The sequence below is a fragment of the Pan paniscus genome, chromosome 2 (genome assembly GCF_029289425.2).
Source record: "Pan paniscus chromosome 2, NHGRI_mPanPan1-v2.0_pri, whole genome shotgun sequence".
NCBI classification, from domain to species: Eukaryota; Metazoa; Chordata; class Mammalia; order Primates; family Hominidae; genus Pan; species Pan paniscus.
The window spans coordinates 182,860,746-182,880,686 of record NC_085926.1 but is presented as its reverse complement, the minus strand read 5'-3'; the positions used below and the strand labels follow the sequence as shown (position 1 = coordinate 182,880,686).

Here is a 19,941-nt window from a genome sequence, read left to right as displayed (position 1 = left end):
AGCCCTGTTAACTGAAATCTAGCAAATCTTAGATATTTTTCTTTGAATTTATATCAAGTTACCTGTTGACTAACAAATATTATTTTTTAAACAATTAATAGCAAGCTAATTTCTTCTCATGCTAATCAATGCCAAAGAAGATTGTTATTTGCTACCATGAATTTAATATAGGAATAATCAAAGGTGAAATTTAAATTATTTGATTGTATTAATGTAAGTGAGTAATGTTCTTGAGAAAATATACTAGAATGTTGAGTACTTCAGCTGAAATTAGTTTCTCCTGTGGGTAATATGTAGAGAAATCAGAAAGAGAATCAGATAGATTTACAAGGCCTATTCTATAGATCTGATTTTCAGTAAGCCTGTGGGAAGGAGGAAGCGGGGGAGATAAGGAAAGAAAGTAATTTGGGTCATTTCTCCTTTTTTTGAGGACTAAAAGTGCTTATTCCAGAGGAAAGCAGGCTTTCTGGGGAATAACCCCCATCACATCTACTGTAATCTTGTTGGCAGGTAACTATTATGTCTGAATTATTGGTTGTATATATTGACCAGTTATGAAAAAAGCAGCGAGACAGAAGTGGCAGGAAGAAAGACTTTATCTGACACGACCATAGTTTTGAGGGTAACTATTGCATCCTGTAGAGTTGGAGCCAGAAACTGAAGAAGTAAAAGTTAATTATCTCAAGTCTTGGAAAAAGATGAAACAAAAAGCTATTTGACAGAAGGATTGCATTACAAAGGCAGTGAGGGGATTCCAATGCATTCACCATCTTCTAGGTGTAGACAGCAACAGGCGGAAGCTGCCTGGCTGTTTCAGCTTGATGTCTGAGTCACTGGGCCCTCTTGTGCTGCTCTCCATGCACTGTGTAGGAACTTAACCAGGGATGACGGATTTTTAAAGGAAATTAAGGGGGCAAAGTAAAACTTTCATATAACAAAATCTAATAGAAATGATCATAGTAGAATTAGTATTTTCATTTTAAATTTTATTATAACTGGAAATGTGAATGGTTCACACAATGGTGAGAAATCTTAATTAGGACTGCCAATATGGTATGGATGTATTTGAAAAATCAGCTTTACCAGGTTTCAATAAAGCCAGAATAAAAATAGAACAGGTTGGTGGTAGGATAATTCAGGGTGATGACGGTCTTACAAACTTGAGGTCAAATATTGGCCCTCACTCTCTGAGCTACAGATAGTTCCTACAGCTGTAAAATAAGGATTATATCACCCTCATAACTTGATGTAAAGACTAACTTAACATAAAAACATCTATCTAACACATGTATTTGATAAATTTCATATCCTCTTCCTTCTTATATTACCTAACCCACTAGATCTTTTTACAATATCTTATGCAAGAAAATCAAGGGACACAGACAGCTAGAGGAAAATTTAAGAAAAAACAAAATAGTTCTCATTCTGTCTTCCATACAATTACAGTAAAGTGTCTAGATTTGATCTTACTGAAGTTTCCTGTTAATGAAAATGTTGGGTCATCTCTCCTGTCCTGCAGAATGAGATAGCCTCAGAAACAAACTGCTGCTGATGTGTAGATCCCATTTTAAAATGGTTTCCCCTGAGAACTGCAACAAGACAAGGATGCCCACTTTCATTTATTCAACATAGTACTGGAAGTCCTGGCCACAGCAATCAGACAAGAGAAAGAAATAAAGGACACCCAATCGGTAAAAAGGAAGTCAAACCATCACTGTTCGCCAATGACATGATTGTGTACCTTAAAAACCCTAAAGACCCATCCAATAAGCTCCTAGATCTGATAAAGGAATTCAATAAAGATTTAGGATAAAAAATTAACATACCCAAATCAGCAGCACTGCTATACACCAACTATGACCAAGCTGAGAATCAAGAACTCAATCCCTTTTACAATAGCTGCAAGAATAAATAAATAAATAAATAAATAAATAAAATAAAATACTTAGGAATATACCCAACCAAGGAGTTGAAAGACCTCTACAAGGAAAACTACAAAACACTGCTGAAAGAAATCACAGATGACACAAACAAATGGAAATACATCCTTTGCTCATGGATGGGTAGAATCAATATTGTGAAAATGACCATACTGCCAAAAGCAATCTACAGATTCAACGCAATTCCCATCAAAATACCATCATCATTCTTCATGGAACTAGAAAAAAAATCCTAAAATTCATATGGAACCAAAAGAGAGCCCACATAGCCAAAGCAATACTAAGCAAAAAGAACAAATCTGGAGGCATCACATTACCCAACTTCAAGCTATACTACAAGGGTATGGTTACCAATACAACATGGTACTGGTATAAAAATAGGAATGTAGACCAATGGAACAGAGCAGAGAAACCAGGTATAAAGCCAAATACTTACAGCTAACTGATCTTTGACAAAGCATACAAAAACACAAAGTGGGGAAAGGACACCCTATTCAACAAATGGTGCTTGGGATAATTGGCAAGCCACATGTAGAAGAATAAAACTGGATCCTCAACTCTCACTGTATGCAAAGTCAACTCAAGATGCATCAAAGACTTAAATCTAAGCCCTGAATCCATAAAAACCCTTCTAGACATTGGCTTAGGCAAAGACCTCATGATCAAGAACCCAAAAGCAAATGCAAAAATAAATAAATAAATAAATAAATAAATAAACACAAAAAACCAAATAAATAAATGGAACCTAATTAAACTAAAAAGGTTCTGCACAGCAAAAGAAATAATCAGGAAAGTAAACAGACAGCCCATAGAGTGGGAGAAAATATTCACAAACTATGGATCTAACAAAGGACTAACATCCAGAATCTACAAGGAACTCAAACAAATCAGCAAGAAAAAAACAACCCCATCAAAAAGTGGGCAAAGGACGCAAATAGACAATTCTCAAAAGAAGACATACAAACAGCCAAATGTATGAAAAAATGCTCAACATCACTAAACTATCAGAGAAATGCAAATTAAAACCGCAATAAGACACCACTTTACTCCTGCAAGAATGGCCCTAATTAAAAAATAAAAAAAATTAGATGTTGGCATGGATGTGGCGGAAAGGGAACACTTTTACACTGCTAGTGGGAATGTAAACTAGTACAACTATTATGGAAAACAGTAGGGAGGTTCCTTAAAGAACTAAAAGTAGAACTACCATTGGATGCAGCAATTCCATTACTTGGTATCTACCCAAAGGAAAATAAGTCATTATATGAAAAAGACACTTGTACATGCATGTTTATAGCAGCACAATTTGCAACTGCAAGATGTGGAACCAACCTAAATGTCCACCAACCAAGGAGTGCATAAAGAAATGTGGTATACATACACCATGGAATACTACTCAGCCATAAAAAGAAACAAAATAACGGCATTTGCACAATCTGGATGGAGTTGGAGACCATTATTCTAAGTGAAGTAACTCAGGAATGGAAAACCAAGCATCTTATGTTCTCATTTATCAGTGGGAGCTTAACTATGGAATGCAAAAGCATAAGAATGAAATAATGGACTTTGGGGACTCAGGGAGGGGGGAAGGACTGGAGCAAAGTAAGGGATAAAAGAGTACACACTGGGCACAGGGTACACTGCTTGGGTGATGGGTGCACCAAAATCCCTGAAATCACCACTAAATAACTTTTCCAAGTAATCAAAAACCACCTGTTCCTCAAAAACTATGGAAATAAAAAATTTAAAAATAAAATTAAATGGTTTCCGAATCTTTCTTGATGCTCGAGAAGGTAGGAAGAAATTCAGTGAACAGATTACCTTTCTTCACTGCAGGAGGTGTGGGGAACATAGGAAGAGGGCAACCAATGTAGTGTAAACGGCTTTCAAAATTTTACACCAATTCATGAAAAATTTCTCAAGAAAACTTGGAATAAAAAGGAATTCCCTAAACATGATATAAAGGTTACAGACTAAAAGCCTACAGTTAACATTACACTTAGCAATGAAAAAATATAATGCCATAAGTATTGGCACACATAAGTACTTAAGTTGGTCCTTGCTTGCCTAATGAACCTCACCTCATATCACTCTCTTTCTGACCCTCTTAATTTCATTCTACTTACCTTCTAGTTCTGGGTTTGTTGCACTTAAACTCGTCTAGCTTACTCCTTTTCTTTTCCCTTCAAGGGAAGCTAACAGGGCACTTCTAGCAGGCCTTCCATGATCCCTCATGTCTATTTTATATCTACTCATTATCTGTACTTACAGCATAGTTCATCTGTAAGTACTTGTGGTATAATAAAAATACATATATTTGGCCTTTGTCTTAGGTTCCTGGCACACAGCTCCTAAAACCCTTGGAATCTCCTGAGTGATGAGAGTGTCTTTTGCATGAGAATAAGATGACTGCTGGCTGGAGACCCCTGGATAGCTTCAGCATGAGGGCTAGGTGCCAGAAAGACCAAGCCATGGTTAGAGGTTTGGAACTTTCAGCCCCATCTCCCAACCTGTGCAGAGGGGAGAGGGGCTGGAGATTGAGCTCAATCATAAATGGCCAATAATTTAATCAGGCATGACTACATAATGAAACCTCCAAAAAAAACCTGTAAATGGTGGGGTTGAGGAGCTTATGGGTTGGTGTAGACATTGATGTGCTAGGAAGGTGGTAGGCCCAGAAAGGGCATGGAATCTCTACCACTCCTCATCCCCCTCCCCAACCTTGCCCTATGCACCTCTTCCATTTGGCTCTTCCTCAGTCGCATCCTTTATAATAAATTGGTAAATGTAAATAAAGTGTTTCCTGAGTTCTGTGAATCATCCTAGTGAATTATGGAACCTGAGAGGGGGTCATGGGGACCACTGAATTTGCAGCCAAGTCAGACAAAAGTAGGTAGCCTGAGTACTTTGTTTGTGACTGGCATCTAAAGTGAGGACTGTTCTTGTGGGACTGAACGCTTAAACCATGGAGTCTCTAACTCTAGCTAGTATCAGAATTGAACTGAATTGGAGTCAGAAAAAACTTGAGAGTACATTGTTAAAAATCCTTTTATAAGTTAGTTGACTGTAAACTCTGCAAGACAAGACCATGTTTGCCTTGTCTACCATTGTATCCCCAGGCACCTGGCACAGTGCCTATCACACTGTTCAATACAAACTTGGGGAAGGTATAATTGGAAAGGCTACCACTGGAGAGTAGAAGTTCTACATTGTTATCTGGAGAGAAGTTAGTCAGGAGGTTTTCCCAGGCTCTGCTTCTAATACAATGCTGATGGCTGTTGAAACAAAAAGAGAGGCCGGGTGCGGTGGCTCACGCCTGTAATCCCAGCACTTTGGGAGGCCGAGGTGGGCAGATCACGAGGTCAGGAGATCGAGACCATCCTGGCTAACACGACGAAACCTCATCTCTACTAAAAATACAAAAAATTAGCAGGGCATGGTGGCACGCACCTATAGTCCCAGCTATTCGGGAGGCTGAGGCAGAATGGTGTGAACCCAGGAGACGGAGCTTGCAGTGAGCTGAGATCGCACCACTGCACTCCAGCCTGGGCAACAGAGCGAGACTGCATCTCAAAAAAAAAGAAACAAAAAGAGAAAAGTAACAAGCCCAACTTTTCACTATGTGATGTGAATGTGAAGGCCAACTATAGGATAGGGTAGCACAGAGGAAGGAACAGGAAGCCAAAAATATGATACTACCTCAAAGAGGAAGTATAGCCAAGTAGAGCACAATGATCAAGTCCCAGTCCCAGTAACTTCTCCACATTGAACCCCTCATGTTGTCAAGCTCTGCTCTCCTGAAAACTATCAAGCGGTAGAGTTCAAACTCTGCTCCACTGTCTGCTTTAAAAAAAGGCTGTAAAATACATAAAATTATCATCTAGTCCAGTAGTCAGACTCCAAAGGCAGTGAAAGAGCATATGTATATGCACCTTGTCCATCATCAGCCCTGCTTAAAAGTCATAATTCTGCACTCTTATCATATAGGTACTCATTGGTACCTGCAAGTACTCAGCTCTACTTGCTAAGCTGTTACTCTATCAAAAGGTCTTAAAAGCAGGCTCATGTGTGTACACCTCATCTGTCCAACTAGATCTTAAGCCATTTAAAGGCAGAAAATGTCATCTGTTGCTCTCAAATTCATGTTTTTCCATACTGAGTAGAGAGGAGAGGCTCTTCGAACACTAAATAGGACTGAAAAGAACATTTCATGTACCCAGTACCCACCAGGTAAATTTGTTGAGACCTATGGGAACCGAAGGAAATGAGACCAGGCCCAAATGACACTGGTAAGAAAAGACCATTTCCATTTTGCCACGAAAACAAGTCTTACCTGTGATGGGGTTATCCTTCCCTTTTTAATTTCAGATGAATTTTCACTGAGTTTTCCTACTTTGTTACTTGAACTGCATTTGTAGCATGTCCATCTTGTTTGGCCCTCAAATTCCACAGTGCATTCTTTGTTTTGTAGGCAGAATGAGTGATACAAATGGCCACAGCTACAAAACGAAGGCAACCAATTTGTACTTTTTATTATCACAAAATCCATAAATATAAGCTTGTAAGTGTACTTAGAAGCAATAAAAATCTCTAACAAGTAGAAATGCACTGATGGCTGTACAGGGTAAGAAACAAGAAAGGGAATGTACTTGCTGCTGTCCTCTCTTTTTAAAAATCCACATTCATATATTTGTATACTTATGTTGTGAGTACGAACAAATCACAGTTCTCTGACTAAAAACTACCTAGAGGATGAGTTGAACTTCTGTTCATTTCTCAAACTATGACATCCGGATAGTATTTTTAGATAATCTGAAAAAAAGGCAACTGGGGGCTGGGCGTGGTGGCTCACGCCTGTAATCCCAGCACTTTGGGAGGCCGAGGTGGGCAGATCAGCTGAGGTTAGGAGTTTGACATCAGCCTGGCCAACATGGTGAAACCCCGTCTCTACTAAAAATACAAAAAATTAGCTGGATGTGGTGGCGGGTACCTGTAATCCCAGCTACTTGGGAGGCTGAGGCAGAAGAATTGCTTCAACCCGGGAGGGGGAGGTTGCAGTGAGCCAAGATCGTGCCACTGCACTCCAGCCTGGGCAACAAGAGCAAAACTCTGTCTCAAAAAAAAAACCAAAAACCAAAAAATTAGCCAGGTGTGGTGGCACACACCTGTAGTCCCAGATACTCGGGAGACTGAGGCATGAGAGTTGTTTGAACCCGGGAGGCAGAGGTTACAGTGAGCTGAGATTGCGCCACTGCACTCCAGCCTAGGAGACAGAATGAGACTCCATCTCAAAAAGAAAAAAAAAAGGCAACTGGAAAAAATAATAATTATTTAAGTAGCTTGATAACAACATGAGTGGTCTGCTCACCAAATTCAAGGCAAGGGTTGTGATTTGATTAAACATTTATAAAAATGTCATTGCTGTAGTAAATCCTTACGCTATTCTTATAAAGAAATTCCCTATTGATTACACTAAATTACCAAATCAGCCTCCCAGAAGTTGAGTACTGAGAATAATTCTCAGCCATCTACACAGATTTATCTTCATTTCTCTAACCTAAAATGTCGGACATTCCAGAAATCAATCCTTTTCTTTTCTATAGTCTTTATACTCTTTTTCTTTTTTCTTCCCTTCTCTCTCTCTCTCTCTCGCTATATATATATATATATATATATATATATTTCTTCTTCTATACTCTGTTGTTGTAGCTACTTTTGCTCCTTTAGAGATTACTTCCAGGTTCCATAGCTTTAAAATACCACTACCTTCCAAATATATCCAGAATCCTGCCACTTCTTACTTCATGACTATTACCTAGACCATCTCTCACATGGGCTACTACAACAGCCTAAGTGGTCCGTCTGCTTTCCCCCTTGATCTCTCCAGTCCTTTCTTAACACAGCAGTCAGAGTAATCCTTAAGACATAGGTCAGATCATGTCACTGCCCCAGTCCTCAAAACCATCCAGTGGCTTCGCATCTCAGAGTAAAAGTCTCACTTTCATTATAAAAATGAGTTAGACTTGGGCCAGCTCCTACATGATTTGGCCTGTGCTCCTCTGAAGTCTCTTTCACTGTCCCCTTCCTTGGCTGCTCAGGGGCCACTAGCCTCCTCACTCACTACTCCTCAAGAATGCCAAGGCTCTCCCGCCTCATGGTCTCTGCACTCAGCTCCTCTGCCTGGTGTACTCTCTTCTGACATTGCATGGCCACTTCCTTTAGATCCCCTCAAACGTCACTTAAACAAGAAGGTTCCTGGACTACTCTATAAATTAGTAGCTCCCAACATTCCTTTTCCTCTATAGCATAGCTTGTTTTTTATTCATGTAACTATTATTTTTCTATTAATTAATTTTTAAGTTGTCTGTTCATAAGTCACCTTAACAGTGAGCCTTTCCCTGACCAACCTATATAAAATATCTGCACCCCCCACCAAACACTCTGTATCTCCTTTAACATTTTTTCCCCCATGGTAGTTATCAGTATCCGGCATTTCACTTGTTGGCTTATGGTCTATCCCTGCCACTACAATGTAAACTCCATGAGGGAAAATCCTTTGTTTTGTTCATCCTGTAATCTATCCCCTTGAATAGCAGCTTGCATACAGCAGGTGCTCAATAAATATTTCTTGCCTGAATGGGCTCTTTGTGTGAAGAGAACTACTTCCCCTTCCAACCGTCAAGTCTACCAATCTTCCTGCAGAGGTAACACTCAGATAGTGCTTACTCATGCCAGGCACTGTTACAAGTGCCTTATATAAATCATCTCATTCAATCCTCACAAAACCCTATTATCCTATTTACAGATGAGGAAACTAAGATATAAAGAGGTTAAACAACTTGTCCAAGGTCTCACAGCTGGCATGTAGCAAAGTCAAGATTTGAACTCAGGAAGTTTGGCTCCACGGCCATATCATGTTACCTCTATCCATACATTCTAGATGAGCTGTCTTTGCTCCTGAGACCAACACCTTCACTCTGCACTAGGGTTCCTCTCTCTTTGCAACGTAGCTTAAATATCATATGCTGACAACTTCTAAATTAAAATTTTCCAGTCTCAACACATCTCCAGATTTCTGACTTGAATAACTGTCTAGCTGGCATCCCTACTTGATGTCTAACAGTACATTTCAAACCTAACACGTGCAAGACAAAACTCTTGATTTCCCCAGTTCCTTGTACCTGTTCTTCCTCATCTTAGACAACGGTACCATGTTTACCCAATTGCTCAGACCAAAGATTCATTTTTCTCTTATACTCCACATCTAATACACCAGCAAGTTATCCCTACCTTTAAAGGATACTCAGAATCCAAACACCTCTCAGCACCTTTGCTCCTCCCTCTCTCGTTCTGCTCAAAGGTCATGTCCTCAGATATGCTTTCCCTCATTCAACAGCACTTGTCCTGAACTCGTCATCCTTCTATCTATTTGTCCTGTGTTTTATTTTTCTCCATAGCTCTTATTCCTCTGTATTTATGTCTTTCCTGGGCACCCTAACCTCCACCCCAATGCAGAATGTAAGGTCTGTGAGGGCAGGAACTTGCCTATCATGTTCATTGCTAGAATGACTACCCGTGTATCCATGTGGATTCTTGCCTGGTAATGCCACAGATGTACATGTACCATACATGTAACATTTCCTTCCCTTTCTTACCTAAAGACAATAATTTCATCAGCCATTTCTTGGCGTCTCTTGTACTGCTGCAAACATATAGAGCAGTAATCTTGTTTGGGATTCAGTCCTCTGGTGACCGAAGCTCTCAGGTTACACAATGACCAATGGAGATCTTGGTTTAGAAGGCTAGTTGTTGTTTCCAGCAGGGTCTATGAAACACCAAAACAAAAAACAAACAAACAAAAGGTTATAAGATGACAGAGATAGAGGAGATGAAAGGTGAATAGCACTTGTTTAGTTTTCAACTACCAACAACTAAAATTGAAACACACTATAAAGGGATAACATTGTTGAAACAAAAAAACATCAAAACCTCCCAAATTCAAGCAGTTAACCTCAATGTGCAGAGTAATGGTGAGTGTATACATTACAAAGATTCTCAAATCTGTCATTAGTTTCTACTGAGAAATGTGAGCTCTGCCATTCTGCAGCTTAATTCAGTATTGATGGCTTTCACATGACTAGATAAGCCCAAAAGTATTTATTACATTTATATAATAACTACTCTCTGAATGGCTCAGAGTGTTGTAATAAAGAATACAGCTAAGTCTGAATCCCAGATTTTTTATTGAAACTGCATTCGTGGTAATGTTTCAAATATCTTTTCACTAGTAAAGCTAATGGCCATTACTCTATTTTCATCTTCCTTGGGCAGAGAGATCACATTTTCCTGATCAGCACTTAGAAGTCATTTGTATCTACTCAAGACCATGACATCTATCATTAAGTCACATAAAGACATTTTAACAGCTATCACATTAAGTCATTTTAAGGCTCTATGTATTTATATAGTATTGTTTTTGTACTGTATCTCATTCTTAACATTCATATATATCATCTGGCTATGTATTTGGGTTCTTTTCTCTCAGTCACGAAGGGGAAGATAGAGCTAGGTACTGCCTGCCCTCCTTGCTATACAGCTTAACTCTTTAACTTTGCCTGTAATGCAATACTTTTGGTTCTAATGGTCTATTCTAATTCTTTCCAATCAGTATTATCTTTTTCTCCTCTTCCATAGTTCCAAAATTGGCAAACATTTTCTGCCTTGCACACAACTATACCTCTGCTAACCTGGAATCTGTGACTGCAGGGGTTATCAAGCTTCACTGGGCTACGCTTAGCCAAACTGCAATTCTTACAACATTCTAAGAAAAGCTATCACCCAGATTTTCCTTTTCTTCTCTTGGATTCTTAAAAAAAAGCAGACATTGTCTCCAACAGACCTAAATGGTACTTTTCCTAGGTGGCTTCATGGGTCACTCTGCAGTACGCTAAGAAAAAAGCCCGTACACCAAGCTGGCTCTTAATGAGACTTACAGCTAAAGACAATTTTGAGTTAAGGGAAGACTAATGACCATTTATGGTGATATAGTTTGGCTGTGTCCCCACCCAAATCTCATCTTGAATTACCACGTGTGGTGGGAGGGACCCAGTGGGAGGTAACTGAATCATGGGGGCAGGTATTTCCTGTGTTGTTCTCGTGATAGTGAATAAGTTTCACAAGAGCAGATGGTATTATAAGGGGGAGTTTCCCTGCACAAGCTCTCTTCTCTTATCTGCTGCCATGTGAGACATGCCTTTCACCTTCCGCCATGATTGTGAGGCCTCCCCAGCCACATGGAACTGTAAGTCCAATAAACCTCTTTCTTTTGTAAACTGCCCAGTCTTGGGTATGTCTTTATCAGCAGCATAAAAACAGACTAATACAATGGTTAGTGACAACTATCTGTTTCAGAATGTTTAAAATAATACTCATTTAATTTTATTTTACAATTTTCTATATTCATGTTGATCCTTCCTTTTCATGTGGTATAGCTTTGTATTAAATTATTTTTCCAGAAAGTTTCTCACACTTTCATTTTGAAAAAAGATATTTGTTTCATTGCCAATGAATTAAAATAAACTAAATTTGAATTAGATGCATTTCTACATTCTGAAATGTGTGTGTGTGTACACAAATTAAGGTCAAGAGAATTTTTTTTTTTTTTCAGAGATAGGGTCTTGCTCTGTCACCTGGAGAGTGCAGTGGCACAATCATAGCTCACTGCAGCCTCCAACTCCTGGGCTCAATTGATTGTCCTGAGGAGTTACAATTATAGGCACATGCCACCATGCCCAGCTAATTTTTTTTTATTTTTTGTAGAGACAGAGTCTTGCTATGTTGCCTGGACTGGTCTCGAACTCCTGGCCTCTGGCAATCCTCCTGTCTCAGTCTTCCAAAGTGCTGGCGTTACAGGTATGAGTTACCATGCCTGGCGAGAGAAAAACTAAAAGAAATACACACACATACACCTCAGTCTACCTAACTGCCAGTAAATAGATGGTAATTTTTTTTTAAGTATAGTTACAAAAGAAAAAAAAATAGCATTTTTCTACCTTAGGACAGACTTAGATGTAACAAGTAGCTTACTTACTTGTTCATAGTTAAAGGTATCTAACATTCCCAAGATAAGTCCCTGGATTTCTCCAAGTTTTCCTTTTCCATAAACTGGATCCTAATCGGAAAAAATTATAATTCTGTTACAATTCTGTATTTTAAAATTACTTTAAAATGTAAGTTATCTGAAAAAGCCAAATGCTTTTAAGTATTTTTCTACAGTCACAAAATATTTATTCTTCCATGAACTTTCCACTGGAAATGTACCATAGTCTTCCTCTGACCATCTCAAATATTTTTGAAAAACAAAATTTAAATTATCCAAGCCCCTTTCTTAACAATCCTTACAAGTCTAATTAAACTTTACTTTTATTTTGTTTCTGCAAGAAGCTTCCTCTCCTTCATATAAAACAGCAACTCTCCCTCTTTGAGCTCATATATATGTTACATTAAAATCCGTGTACTCAGGAATACCCAGAATCTGTCCAACAACTCCTCCTGTGATCCCATTTAGCCACCTCCTGCCCCTAACCAACTCAACTGCATCAGTTTTGGAGACAAACAAACCCAAAAAAACAAAAAACAAAACAAAAAACAAAAAACCACACCAAAAACTGAAATCCAACCAGAGATAAACACTGTTGATATTTTGATGTATATTTCTCTAGTCTTGTTTCTGGGAGAGGTGAGAAGAGGAAGAGAAAGAGGGATATATTTTTTAGTGTATAAAATTTGAGTATTTTACAAAATATTTTTATATCTTTTTTTAATTCAATGGTATATTGTGAGCACTTTTCCATACCAGCAAATATTTCTTTTTTTTTCTCTACTCTTGTGACACATTACAAGTATTTCTTAATAGGTACAGAATATAAATCATGTGAAAACATCATGTTTTATTCATTTTCTGCTTTGAACACTTCACTTTTCCCCTTTCCCAAACTCCAGCCACTATTATCAAATGCTAGTGGCTGCAAATCTCAATTGGAATCTCTGATTCTTTCTTTAGAGATTTCTAGACAGAAAACTATAGACTTAAAGGGCATTTTCATGGCTATCAATATATATTGCCAAATTGCTCTAACTATTTTAGGATTTTTATCCCCATCAGCATATGTATGTGCTCACTTCACTGACCTTTGGCTAGACTAATAATTATAATTTTAAAACTGTGAATAAATGAGTCAAGTCTATTACTTTTCTCTAATATCAAGTTATATATGACATAAATGACTCTTTTCCATGCCAAATAGGAGAATCCAACTACACAGTTATGATAAAAGTAGCTGCTACTTTAAGTGAGTAGCATATGCCAAGTACAGTACTAAGGAGTTTATGTTTAACATATTACTAAATTCCTTCAACAGGTTTTATGAGTAAAGAAACTGAGGCTTAGAGAGGTTACAAAAACTTCTCTAAGTCACAAAACTATCAAGCAGATAAGATGGGATTTGAATCTAGGTACTTCAGAAATCACGCTTTTAATAAACACACTATACTGGTCTCCCAAGTTTGGATACAAAACCTAATAAATTAAGTAATAAATTACTTTTTGCTTGAAAATATGGGTTTCTAACATAGGTAAGTAAATGATAAACTAATGATTGCTGGAAAACACGAGAAACATGTCTGGCTATTTCTTAGGGAGTAAGGGTTATTAAACTCTTGGTACTGTTAAGAGTTACTGTGAGTTCAGAAGGAAAAAAGGCTATGGAAGCAGGAAAAACCTGTATAAGAATTGTCTCAGGATTTGCTTTTCTCTTCTGGGTTCTAGTGATGGCTCTTGCAGAATAGGTTGTGCAGTTTCTAACTAAGATTGGTTTTCAGTGCTTTGAGTCTGTCTAGAGCAGCATGAGACTGTCTGCCAGAGGTTTCTCTGGACTCTTCAACTGCTAGGGTTATGCTGAAGAAATCCAAGGCACAAAATAACTATGTATTTGTGTAGTAATTATCAAATTAACAAGTTTGGACTTGAACACATCACTTAAGCTTAACAGGAAAAATTTCTACTTCACAGCTAGAGATCATATCACTAAGCTAAAGATATCTGTCAAATATGTGGAAATCATTTCCAAAAGGCAAGATACAGATATTTCAGACTAGTCCTTCAGAGAAAAACAACTCAAAGCCATATACCCACTGCACATTTTTTTCTTTTTATTTTCTTTGCATAAAAATAGACCCTTGTTAATGCTTAATTATACTTTTGGCCAAGTTCTTAATAAGTATACGTTTGTCAAATATCAACAGATGGTACAATATCTTATTAGAAAAATCTATTATAATATTTACTATAATATGTGGATCCAATAAGACAACAGAGCTCTGGCATGTGTTTTCGACAAGGGTGGTTTGGAGAACAAAGAGGTCTTAAAAGGTTAAATTCTGGGAAAAGGAAATCTCTATAGGTCATTTTTATATTTGTATCAGTACATCTCACTGTAATATACATAATTTAAAAGCAAAATCAAGAAAATGACCTCATGCTGGGACAACATATAAATTATAGAATGCAAAAGGGAGCTCAAAGCTTCTAGCACAGCATGCTCCAACCCACTAGCTCTTCAAATTATTTTCCAAAGATGTCAGCTAGATTCTTCAGCAATGAATAAATGCTGAGGTTTCTCTTCAGTTGTTTGTTTGCAAACTATGAAGGAAGAGCATACTTGGGTACCCAGGTAAATTTGGTTTTTAAGACACACACTAGAAAAGATGTGATGACCATGTTTTTTTCCTATTGCTTTCTGGTACCTATTGTATCATGCATGCGGGTGTTTAAAATAAAAATCTTTATTAATTGAGCACTGCTTTAAAATATGAATGATGCCCTGCACAGGAGAGTCTATAAATAATTTGTTTGCCTTTCCTCAGTGAGAAAGTAATAAACAGCTTCTCAGAAGCTAAAAGTTACTTCAGCCATAGAGCAAAGATAGAATGTATATAACGAAAATATGGTCCTTTAAAATGTTCTTTTATCACCTAATATTCATGGAAAAAAAAAAAAAACGGTGTAATTTGGGTCCCAGGCATCAGTCTGAATAAACACGTGACGATCAAGAAGATCTGTGAGAACCTCTTATCATGTGACCACTTCTTTTGGAAAAACTAATTTTTTCAGTTGTATCTGAGCAATTGTGCATCTAAGTAACTGCTGCTCCCTACTTTTTTCAGTGGGGATCTGATACAGTGAGGTGGGTATGAGAAACGCCTTGATTAGTGTTAGATACAGAAGAAAAGCCCTAAAACTTGAAGTTAGCAGACCTGGATTAATTCTAGAGGTTCCCATTTCAAAACTGAATAAACTAAGACAAATTATTTGATCTTTCTGAGTGGCACTTTTCTCATGAGATACATGAGGTACTGCTACATCCCCAGCTCAATTTGCACAGTTAGAGATCAGAGAAGATAATGAACACTAAAGTGATTTGTAAACTGGTGAGAACTATAGAAGGACATTAGGTGAGGGAGTCAACTAATATTTAATGGGCATATACTATGTTTCAGGCACTGCACTGGGTGTTGTAGGTAACATAGTGAACAAGGGAGACACGATCTCTGCTTTTACAAAACTCACAGCCTCGGGGTTAAGCTAATATGAAGGTAGGGCTCAAAAAGAGTTTATATTTACAGGTGTGATTAGGCCTGCAGTGAGGGTGGAAAGGCAAGGGAGAAAAAACTTAACTCCTAAAATATTCTAGGAAATAGAGTAGAGAGGATTTAACGTGGATTAAATACTGGAACTGCTGAGGAAAATAATGAGGAATTCTACCACACAGTTAAGGAAGAAACTATACAAACTGTCTACAATCTATTCCAGAAAACAGAAGCAGAGGGAAAACTTTTCTTTTTTCTTTTTTTTGTAGACAGTCTTGCTCTGTCGCCCAGGCTGGAGTGCAGTGGCGTGGTCTCGGCTCACTGCAAGCTCTGCCTCCCAGGTTCACACCATTCTCCTGCCTCAGCCTCCCGAGTAGCTGGGACTACAGGTGCCTGCCACCACGCCTGGCTACTTTTTTTGTATTTTTAGTAGAGACAGGTTTTCACCGTGTTAGCCAGGATGGTCTCGATCTCCTGACCTCGTGATCTGCCCGCCTTGGCCTCCCAAAGTGCTGGGATTATAGGCGTGAGCCACCACATCCCGGCCGAGGGAACACTTCTTAACTCATTCTCTGAGGCCAGCATCATCCTAATACCAAAACCAGACACAGATATTACAAGAAAGGAAACTATATGAACAGAGATGCAAAAATCCTCAACAAAATATTAGCAAATTGAATCCAGTAATGTATAAAAAGAATTATACATAACAACCAAGTGGGATTTATCCCAGGTATGCAAGGCTGGTTCAACATTTAAAAATCAATTAATGGGCTGGGTGTGGTGGTTCATGCCTGTAATCCCAGCACTTAGGGAGGCAGAGGCGGGAGGATGGCTTGAGCCCAGGGTGAGACCCGCTTGGGCAACACGGTGAGACCCCATTCTCCACAAAAAAGGAAAAAAAAAAGACAAGAAAAATCAGTTACTGTAATCCACCACATCAACAGGCTAAATAAGAAAAATCATATGATCATATTAGCAGATGCAGAAAATGCACTTGATAAAATCCAACGCCCACTCATGATAGACAAACTGTGAGCAAACAAGGAAGGAAGGGACACTTCCTAAACTTGATAAACAGTATCTATAAGAACCTTGCAGCTAACATCATACTTAATGGTGAGAAACTGCCTTTCTTCTAAGACAGAAAATAAGGCAAAGATAACCCCTCTCACCACTCCTATTCAACACTGTACTGGAAGTTCTAGTTACAGCAATAAGACAAGAAAAGGAAACAAAAGATATACAGATTGGGAAGGAAGAAATAAAACTGTCTTTGTTTGCAGATGACATGATTGTCTAAAAAACCCTGAAACAATTAAGTGATTATAGCAAAGTTACAGGATACAAGGTTATTATACAAAGTCAATTGGTTTCCAATATGCCAGCAACCAATAGTTAGAATTTAAAATTAAAAAGATACTATTCACATTAGTACCTAAGAGAAATATTTAGATATGTCTAATAAAATATACACAGTTTGTATGAAGAAAACTGTAACACTCTAATGAGGGAAAGCAAAGAAGATCTAAATACATGGAGAAATATTTCATGTTCATGAACAGAAAGATTTGATATTGTTATAATGTTAGTTCTTCATTTGATCTATAAGTTCAATGTATTCCTAATCAAAATTCCAGCAAGTTACTTTGTAGATATCAACAAACCGTTTCTGAAGTTTAAAGCAGAGAGGCAAAAGACAAGGAATGGCCAACACAATAATGAAGAAGAGCAAAGTTGGATGATTGTCACTCCCTGACTTTAAGACCTATTATAAAACTAATCAAGACAGTGTTGGTATTGGTGAAGGAATAGAAAATAGATCATTGTAAAAGAACAGAAAACCCAGAAATAGACCCATATGAATATGGTAAACTAAGCAAAGGCAATTCAATGGAGAAAGGGACAGTCCTTTCAACAAGTAGTGTTGGAACTAGTTCCAACTGTGTATATTCACATGCAGAAAAATGAATCAACACTGACCATATATTTTCCCCCAAAATTAACACAAAATGGATCATAGCTCTAAATGTAAAATGCAAAATACAAAACTTTTAGGAAAAAACAAAGGAGAAAAATCTGGGTAACCTTGAGTTTGGTGATGAGTTTTTACATACAACATCAAAAGCATATTCCATGGAAGAAAAAGTCAATAAACTAGACTTCATTAAAAGCAAACACTTCTGCCGTGTGAAACACACTGTTAAGAGAATGAAAAGACCAGCCACAGAGTGGGAGAAAATATTTGCAAAAACACGCATGTGATAAAGAACCTTATCCAAAATATACAAAGAATCCTTAAAACCCAACAACAAGAAAACAAACACTTCAAAAAGCACGTAAAAGCTCAATATCACATGTTGTAAGAGAACTACAAATTAAAACAATGATGAGACTACTACACGTCTACTAGAATGTCTAAAATCCAAAACACTGACAATACCACATGCTGCTAAGTTATGGAGCAACAGGAACTTTCATTCAGTGCTGGCGGAAATGTAAAATGGTATAGACATTTTGGAGGAGAGTTTGGCAGTTTCTTACAAAAGTAAGCATAGTCTTATATAATCCAGCAATCACATTCCTAGGTATTTACCCAAATGAGTCTAAAACTTAAGTCCACACAAAAAGCCTGCATATGAATGTTCATAGCTGTTTTACTGAAAATTTTCAGAACTGGAAGGCAACCAAGATGTTCTTTGATAGGTATGTGGATAGACAAAACTGTGGAACATCCATACAATGGAATATACGAGATAAAAAGAAATGAACTATCAAGCCCCCAAAAGAAATGGAAGAACTTTAAGTGCATATTGCTAAGTGAAAAAAGCCAATATGAAAAGACTACGCACTCTATGATTCCAACTATATGACATTCTGGAAGAGGTAAAACTATAGGGACAGTTAAAAAAAAAATCAGTGCGGGCACGGTGACTCGCACCTGTAATCTCAGCACTTTGGGAGGCAGAGGTGGGCAGATCACTTGAGGCCAGGAGGTCAAGACCAGCCTGGTCAACATGGCAAGACCCCATCTCTATTAAAAATACAAAAATTAGCTGGGCACGGTGGTGTATGTCTGTAATCCCAGCCATTTGGGAGGCTGAGGCATGAGAATCTCTTGAACCTGGGAGGTGGAGGTTGCAGTGAGCAGAGATCACGCCAATGTACTCCAGCCTGGGTGGCAGAGTGAGACTCTGTCTCAAATAAAAGAAAAAAAATTAGTGGTTACCAGGGGATTAGCATAGGGAGGAGGATGAATAGGTGGAGCACAGGGGCCTTTTAGAGCAGTGTGATATGGTAATGGTGGATATAGGACATTATGCATTTGTCAAAACCCATACAACTGTACAACACAAAGGGTGATTCCTAATGTAAACTATGGACTTTAGTTAATAATTATAATGTATCAATATTAATTTACCAATTGTAACAAATATACCACACTAATACAAAAATGTTAACCGTAGGCAAAACTGAGTGTGGGAGGGAGAAGGGGTAAAAGGGAATTCTCTGTATTTTCTGTTTAATTTCTCTGTAAATCTAATACTGCTCTAGTAATTAATAATAGAAATACTAAACCTCAATGAAAGGCCTGTTTGTGTAACTGAGGCTTGCTGACTGATGCAGCTCCATGGAGAGTGACAGGACAGCTAGCCAGCCTTTTTCTTGAGGAAAACCTGAAGCATCCAATCTGTTCAGGGTTTATTCCTCTGAGATCATTCAGTGTCTCAAGAAAATGAACCTCTGTCTCCTTCGTGAGAAGTGAGTGCGTCTGATGGCTGCTGGAAGGGGGAAGAGGAGCACAGGGAATCCCATCAGCAGACTTTCCCCAAATCCTCATTTTCAGCCCTGTGTTTTACTCCCCTCCCCTTGTGTCTGAGTCATTCCTCTGCTAAAAATCTTGATGACAACTGATTTTAGAATAAAATCCAAACTCCTTATCATGAATTACAAAGCAATTAAAGACACAGTCCCTGCCTATCTCTCAAATTTCAGCTCTGTAATTTTTCTTTATTCTTATCCTATGTTCTGAGCACACTTAAAAAACTTGTAACTTTCCAAATGTACCATGCTTTCACCTCAAAGTCTTTGTGTATATAGAATAATCCTACCTCCTTTCTTTCCTTGATTTCCTTAGACTCTTTTAAGAATCAGCTCAGACATCTCCTCTTCCAGGAAATCTTTCCAAATTTCCTACTCTGTTTCAGGTATATACTTTTATTGGTACTCCTTTGGTCATATATAGTCATAAATACCACTCAATCTAACTTACTCAAAAAAGTTAATTATTGTAAAGATGTTAGGGTATTTCACAGATCCAAGAAGAGGAATGCTGGTAAGGCTTAAGAGTCAC

General features: G+C 38.0%; 1 protein-coding gene across 1 annotated transcript in view; it reads right to left on the bottom strand.

Annotated features, from left to right (window-relative positions):
* VPS8 (VPS8 subunit of CORVET complex) overlaps positions 1 to 19,941 on the bottom strand; it is a 262,424-nt gene that overhangs the window by 48,279 nt on the left and 194,204 nt on the right. The window contains exons 45-47 of the mRNA XM_063602631.1: positions 12,031 to 12,111; positions 9,596 to 9,765; positions 6,274 to 6,439 (exon numbers count right to left, since the gene is read on the bottom strand). Coding sequence (XP_063458701.1) covers positions 6,274 to 6,439; positions 9,596 to 9,765; positions 12,031 to 12,111 — 417 coding nt within the window. The remainder of the gene's footprint in view (positions 1 to 6,273; positions 6,440 to 9,595; positions 9,766 to 12,030; positions 12,112 to 19,941) is intronic.